The sequence below is a fragment of the Calidris pugnax genome, unplaced genomic scaffold, assembly GCF_001431845.1.
Source record: "Calidris pugnax isolate Ruff unplaced genomic scaffold, ASM143184v1 scaffold24, whole genome shotgun sequence".
NCBI lineage: Eukaryota > Metazoa > Chordata > Aves > Charadriiformes > Scolopacidae > Calidris > Calidris pugnax.
Genome location: NW_015090922.1, coordinates 27,045,058 through 27,056,798, shown reverse-complemented (window position 1 = coordinate 27,056,798; position 11,741 = coordinate 27,045,058). Strand labels below are relative to the sequence as shown.

The following is an 11,741-nucleotide window of genomic DNA, read 5'->3' as shown; positions in this document are numbered from 1 at the left end:
TAAGCACAAGGAACTCTGAAATTTTTAATCCAAGAGCAAAGTGTGCCTTTTCCCAGTGTAACACTTACTGTGCACTTAGTCAAAGTAAGAAGGTTTGTTTTGTATACAGGTTTTCTCTAGAGATGTGCAAGAAACGTTATTTCATAAGTTCTATTTTAGAATTTTGGGCATGATTTGTAATAGCTGTTTTTCTGTAAGTTAGAATTTGCCATGAAATCAGAAAAGCACTGCCTTATTCAAAATCTGATTTTTCTGTACTTCGAAGTTACACCAGGTGATGCGCTTTCTCGTTCTTGAATGAGCAATATTGGATTGCTCTAGATCTATCTTGTAGTTTCTAAGGAATAAATACCTATAAAAGCAATTCTTAAAGGCAATTAAAAATAAGTTATACCTAAGACTGCCTGTTTTTTTAGGTATGTTCTCTGTAATGTAGTTCAGAAACTATTTTAATTATTCCTTCGATTGGGGATGATTGAGGTAGTGAGCAATTTGGGGTTTTTTGTTTGCCTTTTTTTTTTGTACAAGATGCAGATAGAAATGTAGAACACATCAGCTGTGAGGATTGCTACTAGAAAGTCATGCTTTCAGTTATTTATACTCGTACAAGCTGGCATTTCTTATGTTAAGTACTTGAGTAGGAGTATCTTTGAAAACTTCAGTTATTTTAGGAAATTAAATCAAGCAGATAATATGTGTTTAGTTTGTAGTAATATTTAAATGGTTTAATTTTGAAACTTTCGCTCTTCCAAGCTTTGTAGCATGAGTTTGAACTTCAGCAGGCAACTCATGCACTGTTAAGGATATACATTTCCTCCCTTTGTTTAAAGATTAATTAAAAGTCAGACAAGTGGCGTCTCTCTGAAAAATTAGTTTTCATACACCCATTCAAACCTTGACAGTGAGTCAAATTAATTCTGTAGTGTGAATAACGGGAAGAAGGCTAGTGGGAGCAGAGGGGCTTACAGGCACTAGAGTACCCTACTCTTTGGAACATGGTTTGAAACCATGGTCTTGTAAATCTTGCTGTTTGTGTGCTGTCACCCAATAGCTGGGAACTTCCTGGCCAAAATTTGTGTTCACCTCTGAAGTCCATGTACATGGCCACTGTTTTGTTTTGTTTTTTTTTTTTTGTTACTGTATTTAGTTACTCTAAAGTGGTTCTGCTCATTTAAAAGCAACTCAACATCCACACTTAACTTCTGAAGGCAATTCTTGTGATTTTAAAATCATAATTTCTATGTGTATGGTATATACAAGGGTAACTTACTGATTGTTTTCTCATGTGTACTGTGCCTTTTGTAGAAATCAAATAGGCTATATTGGTTTTTTTGTTGTCGTTGTTGTTCCCCCCCCAGTTTTTCTTCTTCCGTGTTCAGTAGGAAACTTACAAAAGGTCCAGGCAGTCTTGTAGCTTTATGACAAATATTTTTCTTTTCTGTGGCTAGTTGGTGACAGTTCTTTATTTCAAATTGTCAGTGAACTGTTAACGAAGCCATATAGGTCAGACATTGCAGAGGAGGTGGCTGCTAACCACTGTGATCAGTTCAGTGCTTATAATTTAGTTATATAGGAGAAATAATAGCTAGATTGGTCTGACATAAAGATTGTATTCTACACAAGATAAATATAAACAAGTTAAAGGCTTTAATTTTAAATGCAGTAAAAAAAAAAAAAAAGAAGTTATACTCTCTCTTGGTTTTGTGTATCTTAAGAAGACTAGCTTGTGGTACTGTTTGTAGTAATATTAACAAATTGTAAAATAGAGATGCCATCTTAATTAAGAGAAGGTGAAGATACTCGCTTAGAGTCCGAGTCAAGCCTTTATCTTTGCTTTCACAGAGAGGTTTTGCACAGCTCTGCATGGGCCTTCTGTCAGGCTGTGTGCCTTGATACTCCTTCCTCCTCCTCCTCTCCTGCGCAGAGTGGCAGTCTTACTCGCTGTTCCCTTTCTTGGGCTTCCTCAAATCACTGTGTTCTCTGCCTGGAAGGACACTTCTCCTCTGAAGTATCTTCTCTGAAAGCTCTTGTGACAAACCCTTTATAGCCTGTTCTGCAAAGGCTCCTTGATGTTTTGTTTGCTCCTTAGCAAAGGACTCCTGGCAGGTCTGTCCTGTTTGACCATAGGAGCCTCGCTGATGAGCTACTGGGGGTGATTTCTGTCAATCCTGAGCACATCATGACTCAAAGATGATAGACTTCGTCTGAGCGCGAGGGATGCCACCAATTGTCTTGCTCCTGTGCTGGTATCTCACTGTGCCCTTCCTGGACACCCATCTTGTTCTCGAGATACTATCTCAAAGGTATTGCCTCTCTTGTTTAATTCTGTCCTACAGCAATTTTCTCCAACTGTTAATTTCTCCAAACTGTTGTATAATCCTGGTCAGTCAGATGACCCACAGTATGCCAGCCTTTTCATGAGCTGTCTTGAAGATATTTTCAGGAAGTTGTGCAACTGTATTGTTGTTGTACCAAGAAAATAGTATTTGCCATTTGGAAGCTCGAATTGCACTTTCATGCTTAAAAAAATAACAAAACAACAACAAAAAAAGACAAACCACCACAGATTAAATAACCACATCAAACTGTCCATAGAATACTCCTATAAACGTTTTCTGGAAGAAGATTCTATCTTGAAATAAATATTTGCAGAACTGACTCTTCAGCCAGTCCAAAGGAAATCACCAAAAGGAAATGGACCTTACCTAACCAGCAAATATAACATTTATCAGTGCACCTTTCTACCATAAAAGAACAACTGAAGCGCCTGATTCCCGTGCATGTGCATCATAGAATACAGTAGACTTTATCCATCACTCCAAATGCCCTTGTGGAAATTCAGTGTTAAGCTAAAAAAAGCCACTGTATGTTAGAAGAAAACTGCACAAGATAACTGGTAAAGAACAGACATTGTCTGTTACTGCTAGAAAGGTACTTCTCACAAATCCAAAGCTTGCTTTCTGACCTGCTAGCCCTGATCTTCAAATGAAAGAACTAAAATACTTAAAAGATTCTGGGAGGTAACATTAATAATCTTACTGAATAGTAAAAACTAGGTACTGTGTCCTGTTGCTGTGTTACTATGTGCTGCTAAACATCATCATTACCTCATGTTTTTGTCCTTCATCTCCGATGGGCTTGAATGATCTTAATTCATCTGAGGCGAGGTCTTGATATATTTGTGTTTAAAATAGCTCTTCCCTCAACAGGCTTGCAAGCATTTTTTTGGCTTTGCACTTTTCCACTTACTGTACTGGGTGAGAAGGATGCTCTGGTAAGGACCAGCAACATTAGAAACTTTCACTCTCTTGGTGTTCCTTTTGCATGTAGAAAGCTGCTTCATAATGTTTTGGAGTCACTTAGTCCTTATTCTAAAGAGAGGTTACTGGTGCCTCTGCCTAGTTATTGCTTGTAAACATCCTGGTTTATCAGTTGGTGACCAATTCCTTTCCCGTGAATACATCTACTATGAAGTGAAATTGCAGGTCTGCTGGCAAGAAGCAAGCCCGCATCAGCCTTAGCAGAGAGCATGTTGATCACAATAGTGATAAAGGCATCACTTTGTGCAGCGATCTGGATTTCTGTCTGTGCAGCAATCTGGATTTCTGTGTAAGTAGACAAGGAAAATGTTTGCTTAACATTTTCCAAGAGGACTGCTCAGCTGCTGCTGGAGCCAGCCTGCCTTGTCTTTACTGCTTTTGCCACTTTGTAGCCCTGCTTTTATAACAGTTCCATTGATCTGCCTTGCATTTTCTTTATTTTCGTTTCATAGCCTACAAAACAGATTTACTCTAAAAATAAAGCTTCCAAAATGCACTCTTTTGTTTGACATAATTTTTTGGGTAACAGAGTAAGCTGTGTGAAACTAATACTAGGAAATTTGCTCTGACCTTTTTTCTGTCAGTAACAACCTTCAGCGTCACTGAAGTGTTTTCATATCTGGTTGCTGAACACTTCGTACTCCTCCCTTCAGCCGGTTATCACAGTGACAGCTCTTCTTTGAATGGGGAGATAGAATGAGTGTTTGCTGAGTCTTCAATTGGTCAACAGTTTAAAACAAAACAAAAAAAAATAGCAACAACATCTCATTTGTGCTGCTTTCTAGTTGTTCTGATGGTATAATCAAAGTGAGAGTTTCAATTAGGCAGCCTTATTTTGCATATGATTTGTGATTAAGTTAGTATGGACAGGTATGTTGCTTAAGGGGAAAATTAAAAGTGACATCTGGATTATAATAGCTTTCATCTTCAGGACTGCATTGTTCCAATATATTATTGAAACTTTGTCTAATGATTAAGTAGTTTATTAGTCTTCCATTTGCTTTATGTACGAGCATTTGCTTTTAATTCAGTTAAGGCTGTTGGAATTAATTAGAGTGAAACCTATGCTAGTTTGAATGAAGAAGAGCTGAAGGCAAATCCAAGCCAGGAAGGCTGTACCTCTAGACAGAGACATACGGGTTTTTTAGCTCTACGGTCCTCTTCCTTCAGTGAATATTTGTCGTTCAGTTGTCCAGTTCCATCCGTAAGTGAGAAATTGTCTGGACTAGCGGAGATGGAGCTGCCGTGCAGCCTTGTGCTTACAAGCAATGCTTTTGACCGTCTCCAGCTGCCTTAATAGACCAGCTTTTGCTGACAGAAGCTGACCTGGCTTTTGTTGGATTTCTACTGCTTCACAGCATGACTGCACCACTGCAGCCAGCCTGCTAATAAGGGCACTCATTCTGAGGAAGTTTTAGCTAGTAAATAATAAGCTTATGAGATATGTGATCCATACCATGAACATAAGTCTGCAGCAGGAAGACTTTCCCTTTCTGCTCTGGCTGCTTATAGTTTCTATAGCTTGGAGTTAAAAGATTGGAGTCCTTTTTCTTTGACGTGCTTGCTGGCTTGAGTGTAATGCAATGGGAGGATCACAAGCGAATCTTGACTAAGAAGCGCAGGCAGCAGGTTGGACACAAGGGCAAAGCTTGTTTGGGCAGCACGTGGGGCTCTCCCGGGACTGCTCGGGGCGCTGCCAGGAAGGTGCAGAGGAGCTTTTGCTTCTCTGGTGGCAGGCATGCATTTCTTGTACCCTGACTCCTTCCTCATAAACGCACAGCTGTATTTACGCTCCAAGTACAAGCGGAAACAAAGCTTTCCACCTGGTGTGGAGGTGGTAAGAGGCATCAAACCATCTGTGACAGATGTTGGAAATATTGCTTACAGCAGTGCGCTGGGAGACTCTCTGCTGTCTTCATCGCAGGAGCGATACAAGAAGCTCAATAGAATGTAACTAAGGAAATTTCAGGGTTTTTAGTATAGGGTCTTTTTGCCTTTAAAGGCATTAGCTGCTAGTAGTTTTGTAGCAGTCCTGTGAATGGTTCCTTTAAGTTTGGGGTTGGCTGTTGAGAATATTAGGCTGTATATATGGTATTGTTTGTTGTGGTTCAGTGGTTTTCATATCAAGTTTGTTCAGTTTTCAATTAAGAGGGTTTTTTCATAGTTCTCAGCCTTCCAAGCTGGGCTTGCCTTTTCAGAATCAAGCTGTATTCTCGACTCAAGAAATTTCTTTGCAGATTAAAGTTCAAAAGGCTGTCTTGGTCCAGTGCGATTTTTCATACTCTGTGATACAGGTTCAAACAGTTACACAGGTTGTTCCCCGGGTGATCTTGCAACTGGAATTTAAGAGCTCTGCTCATCAGCAAACTTATGCTATTTTTCTTTTAGACCAGCAATAGTAAAGAGTAAAACAATACAAATGTTTGTAAATTTTCCCAGTCTGGAGTAAATAAAATGGGGTTTTTTTGTTTGTTTGGGTTTTTTTCAAAATAAAATTGTCTGTGTTAGACAGTTCTCAGATCAAATCTTTACTTCAGTCAATTGCTATCTCAGAAATAGACAGCTGGAAGCTTTGTTATGGCAGCAACCATGAATAATAGAAAACAAACCAAATGGGGTGAAGGATTGTATGAGAGAGATGGAAGACTTGCTGACTGTGAATGCTCTCTAAGGATGACATCTGTGAGGAGTTAACTTTGTCAAGTGGTAGTGGGGAAGGTTAGACAAGAAAAGTCAGTCTACTTCTACCCAATCACAGATTGGATGCAGAGGCTTTCAGGGTCTTAAAATGTGCCTTGCCTAAGTTAATTTATGCCGGGGCTTAAAATGTCCCATTCAGAACTGGGCCTAAAAGAATGCTGATTATTAACCTTGCAAGTGTCAGCATTAAATAGAAATTTCAAGTCAAAAATTATTTCATATGTGCTATTAATAATCTTGCAAATTCAGAATAATTTTCCTTTTCCTTGTTGATTTGCAGCTGCTGTTGGCTTTCTGACAGTTTCCAGTGTCATTACTATGTCAGCCCCTTTCTTTCTGGGTAAAGTTATTGACGTTATTTATACAAATCCCAGTGACGACTTCACTACCAGCCTGACCAGCCTGTGTGCCTTGCTGAGTGGAATCTTTTTATGTGGTGCTGCTGCTAATGCTACTCGTGTCTACCTCATGCAGACTGCAGGTAAAAACAGAAGCAAAAAGTGCTACTGAGAGTCATCTTTTAGTCAGGATACCTAATGATCTGAAATAAATTCTTGGCACTGGCTGAGAGATCCTCTCGGAATCGGTAGCTTTTTTTACCAGATCAGAGGTAAACTAATAGTGCAAAGATAAGTATGCTGGAAGGACACAAATAAACATTGTTTAGTTTTATTTACCGTTACATGACATCGTAAAGCTCACTACCTTTTGGTATATTAAAACTCTATAATGTGACATGTTCAATGCTGCGTAATCCTGTGATTTTTATGTTGTTGGTGTCTGTGTAGTCTTGTGTGCCATGCTTGACTGACTTCTTTTTCTGACAGGACAAAGAATTGTGAAACGTTTGAGAACAACCATGTTCTCCTCTATTCTGAAGCAAGAAACTGCTTTCTTTGACAAGACCAGAACAGGAGAGCTGATAAACCGCTTATCTTCAGATACAGCCCTCTTGGGCCGTTCAGTGACTGAAAACCTTTCAGATGGGCTCAGGGCAGGAGCACAGGCATCTGTGGGGGTTGGAATGATGGTATGGTGGTCTCTTCCTGATTTGTCACTTCTTGTAGTTCCAAGTTTGTTTCAGTTCTGTTAAGTAATGTGTGATTGTGTTTCAGTCCAGAAACCATTGTGTGTTCTTGGATACAGGTGTATTTCAGCAGTTATCCCTGTACTACATTGCAACAGATGATGTGCCTGTAGCCACTTGATGTTTACTCAGAAGCCAAAATACAGAGAACAAGGGTTTGAAATGAACTGCCATTGCTGCCCGAATTTATCAAGCAAAGTGTAGCAGGCAGATAGCTTAACTCTGTTCTTACTGAAGATATTAAAATCAGTTCCCATAATTTTAGGTAAAATAGGGTGTGAAGGGCCCGATGTAAAAGTCATTGAAGTTGGTTGATTCTAGGTGAGCAAAGGCAGCACTGAATATCAAATTACTGCCAAGGATTTTTTCAACAAGTGTTAGGTTTTCTGCTTTGGTCTGTCAGTAAAGAATGTATTTAGGTAGGAAGCTAAGGTGTTAATGAAGGCTTCAGTGCAATGCATCAGTTAATATTCCGTGGTGGTCAGTTGGTTTAAATAAAAATCTGACTTCCCTTGATGGTTTTTGTGACATTAATATTTTTATGCTTATCTGAGAAAAGATACGTTGGTGGCAATTGTCTTAAATGAAAGTGTGGTAATTTCTGCTGTCTATCTGGAGTTAAAAACAGATAGCAACGAGTCTCCTCATAAAAGTAAGCTTCCAAGATTGATGTTATTAGAAACTGTTAAGAGTTTTTAATACGAAGCTTTAAAGCATTAATACTTTTTCACTGATAAGAATTACAGCTTTCTGTATTTACCTAAGTAAATAGAGTCTAAGGTGTTATCTTATCATAGAAGAACTGGAATAACTTTTATGCAAGGCATTCTCAAAAATGTTGCCATGATGCAGTGCTAAAAGGTGGACTATAAAAGCTTGCCCAGAAAGAAGAGATTATTATGAAATAATTATAAAGCCTGAAAATTAAGTAACTTCTGACTTTTTTCTGGAGATTTTTGTGTTTACAATACAGAAAGCAAGATGAAATAAAACCATATTAGATATAATTTCAATAAATCTTGTTAAAATAACCTCTTTAGGCGCTTTGGTGATGATTGTTACAAGTGATAAGGTTTTGCAACAATAAATTAAATCCATTATTCCATGTTATGAGCATTTGCGGGTGCTAGGGAGCAATGGTGGCTCCATCTGTTCCTCGGTTGCCCAGAAGTAGCATGTGTGTTACACCATCTATTTAAAAGTTGTGAAAGCGCTTTAGAAACTATATAATAACTTATGTCTTTCAGCATCCCCAAGAGATTTCCTGGTAGGCCTGTTTACTGGCAGGTTAGGATACTGGGCTAAGACCACACAGCGAACCAGTGAGAAAGCTAGAAATGAAATCCAGATCCCTTTGCTTATAATCCTTTGTTCTAACCATGGGATACATTCCCCAAATGCTGTGGAGGAATGGATATTTTGCCTGGAAGTCATAAAACATGATAAATGAAAGCATGGCAGTACTAAATTACAATCCTAATAGTTTTAGAGAACTCTAGCGAAGGATGTTACACTTCAGTACTCCAATGGGTTATTTTTAATCTGAATGCTAACCCCTGACACATACCTTTTTCTTCTAGTTTTTTGTGTCTCCTAGCCTTGCTGCATTTGTTCTGAGCGTTGTGCCGCCCTTGGCTGTCCTGGCTGTAATTTATGGAAGATACTTGCGAAAACTTACTAAAATGACCCAAGATTCTCTTGCAGAGGCAACACAGGTAATCTTTTAACAGACACTTTCTAGTTAACTTCAAAGTTGTTCCAGTGTATTTCGGTTAATATATCTGAAGTACAGATCTTCTGAAGATAATTGTACTGTTCGTTGCCTGAAGCCATGCTGAGCCCGTAGTCTTGCACCTGAACAGTATGAAAGGTTAACTTCAGTTACACAATCTCAAAACCAACCATGCTTTGTAAAGAACTGTCCATAACAATAAAATGTGGAGGTCCTAGGCCTTGAGAATCTGGAAATGTAGTAAAGTGTAAGGAGGTTAGGCTTTAGCTGTGTGAGAGCACGAAAAAATGAGCCTATGAAGTCCTGTGTAATGTGCTACGTAGGTTTGAAACACACTTTTCCTGGGCTATGGTTATGAGTTTGAAGCCCTCAGAAACATACTAGATGGATCCAACTTTTAAGAAAACTTTGCTAACAAGTTCTTCTCTGGAATGAATCCTTGACATCTGACCTCATTGTCAGCTCTTCAGTGTTTATGAGGCTTGACTTTTTTAAACTCTTCTGGGCATCTCAGCACATACCCAGATATTTGGTAGAAATGTAGAGGAATCTCTTGTCCTAAAGAGGCTGTTCTAGAGGGATCTTCATTGTGTTTGCTGACTGCACTGAAATATTGCAAAGCACTATCAGAGAAATAGTAGTGATAGTGACCTTTTTTCTCACAGGCTGAGGGTGGGGAAACATCATTAAAATGCATAGAAATACAATTAGGAAAGACCTAGTTAAAATAGCCACGATTGTCAGCTGTGTTAAACTTGAGATGTCTGATGTAGGACTTTTGAAAATTGACTGTGCAGAAGATTAGCCCTCTTCTGTTGGTCTTCCTCATCCTGTGTTGAAGGGAAGCTCATGCCCTTGTAAACCAGGTGTGGGACTTCACATGAAAAAGCAATTTTAGTATTTTATTTAAATTTCAAGTTGAATGGGTGGTGGAAGAAGGAGAATTACATTTTTATATCGTACTTTTACCCACAAAAGGGGGGCCTGTTTGTGATATTTTTTGTAAGACCATCACAGCGTTTATTAACAACTTTGGCTAGCTGGTTACAATTGAGGTAATCTTGGAATTAATACTGGCTGTTTAGAAGCTAAAATAAAATACTGAGTTGAAATGGGACATATGTAGTTGAGCTAAATTAATTTTTAATGTGGCTTTGATCAAGTGAGTGGAAATAACTGCAGGCTTTCTTGCATGGTTTAGTGTAGAATAGAATATTCTTTATTTTTCTTCTTTCCATGTTGTTATAGCAAGTTATTATGAATAGTAATTTTCTTATGAGTGTTGTTCACATCAAATTAAGGTTTTTTAATGCTACTTTTATATTTTTCTTTCTCTGCTAACATTTATGGCAGTCATAAAGTTCTTTTTAAACTGCCTGGGTGTGTGGTTTACTTTTAACTTAATAGCATTATTTTAAAACAACAACAAAAAAAAAGGGTGGGGGGAGGAGGGCATGAGAAATTTCCCAGTGGTATCCAAAGGAATGTATTTGGAGATTAGTGTAGTGATACTGGTTTAACTTTCAGATGTTCTGCAACATGAATGTTCCAAATTGTGTGCCTGTGAATATTTGGTTTTTTCTTTGTTTTAATGTAGTTAGCTGAAGAGCGTATCGGAAATATAAGAACAGTTCGAGCTTTTGGGCAAGAAGTGGCTGAAATGGAGAAGTATACAAATAAAGTTGATTATGTGCTACAGCTGGCTAAAAAAGAGGCAGTAGCTCGGGCAGGCTTCTTTGGAGCAGTAAGTATATTTTGATTAACGTAAACCAACCACGTTATGCCAAGTGTCAATTATTTTAAAATTCATGAGGTTACTGATAAATCTGCAAATAAATTATTTGAGTGTAAGTTGAACCTACATGAAACTGTGGGAAGACTGGACTGAAGTCAGTCTAAATTGCTGTGAAACCACACCTTAAGATAGTGTGGTGTGATAAAGCCAGTCAAGTCTCCGTTTCTCCCCCACACCCCATAGCTTGGTACTATTTGTCTGAGCCCATACCTCCTTTCAGGGAGCTAAAGCAGTGGAAATCTTCTCCCACCCTGAGCATTTTGCAGGTTTGGCTTCCTGATGCAAAGGAAGCTGGGGAGGGCAGAGGTGAGGGAGGGAGAGTGGGATCGCAGTTTCCCGTAACAGCTTGCAGTGAGTTTGCTTTAATAGTATTCTAAAACTGCAACATAGCTGCAGACTATCAACTCTTCTCCTTTAATGATGGTTGAGAATAATGTTTGGTGTTCCTTTCCATCTTGGGGAATGAGGTTAAAAAAAAAAACAACCACCAGAAAACAAAAAAAAAACAAAACTTGCTTTTTAAACACTTGTTGGATAGCACAGTGCAGCGCCACTGGATGTCTGACTGGCCGTTGGATTGGTTTGCTCTAGAATTGGCTGTGTTAAAATTTAACTCAGTCCTCTAAAAATCTGTATACCCATAGTATGGGAATTCTTTTATTAAAAGGAAAATTCAGAAACAGCATTTTAGGGAGTGAAGTTTAAGATGTATGTGACAAAATCTGCCTTTCCTTCTTTTTCTTTAGACTGGCCTTTCTGGAAACTTAATTGTCCTCTCAGTCTTATACAAAGGAGGATTACTAATGGGCAGTGCCTACATGACAGTTGGTGAACTCTCATCTTTCCTAATGTATGCTTTCTGGGTTGGAATAAGCATTGGAGGTATGGAATAAGAAATTAGATTTTCTTCACTTCAAAGCATTACAGTCAGTATGGGGGTGGGAGGAAGAAGCTTGTAAAAGATCTGGCGTTCTGAAAAAGTCTCTTCTAAATGATCTTGCAAGACTTCTTTTTTTTTTTTTTTTTTTTTTTTTTTCCTAAAGGTTTAATAAAAAAAAAAAAAAAAAAAAAAAAAAAAAAAAAAGTTCTAGGAAAAATATTAAACCC

At 38.4% G+C, this 11,741-nt stretch overlaps 1 protein-coding gene across 2 annotated transcripts in view; it reads left to right on the top strand.

Annotated features, from left to right (window-relative positions):
* The first annotated feature begins 1,715 nt into the window (after window positions 1–1,715).
* ABCB10 (ATP binding cassette subfamily B member 10) overlaps window positions 1,716–11,741 on the top strand; it is a 19,657-nt gene continuing 9,631 nt past the window's right edge. The window contains exons 1-6 of one of the 2 annotated variants that reach the window (XM_014951086.1): window positions 1,716–2,303; window positions 6,301–6,501; window positions 6,848–7,050; window positions 8,688–8,822; window positions 10,437–10,583; window positions 11,381–11,516. In XM_014951086.1, coding sequence (XP_014806572.1) covers window positions 6,339–6,501; window positions 6,848–7,050; window positions 8,688–8,822; window positions 10,437–10,583; window positions 11,381–11,516 — 784 coding nt within the window. In that variant the 5' untranslated portion in view covers window positions 1,716–2,303; window positions 6,301–6,338. Of the gene's footprint in view, window positions 2,304–4,615; window positions 6,502–6,847; window positions 7,051–8,687; window positions 8,823–10,436; window positions 10,584–11,380; window positions 11,517–11,741 lie in introns of those variants that run through there. The other variant, XM_014951085.1, reaches the window with a different exon arrangement.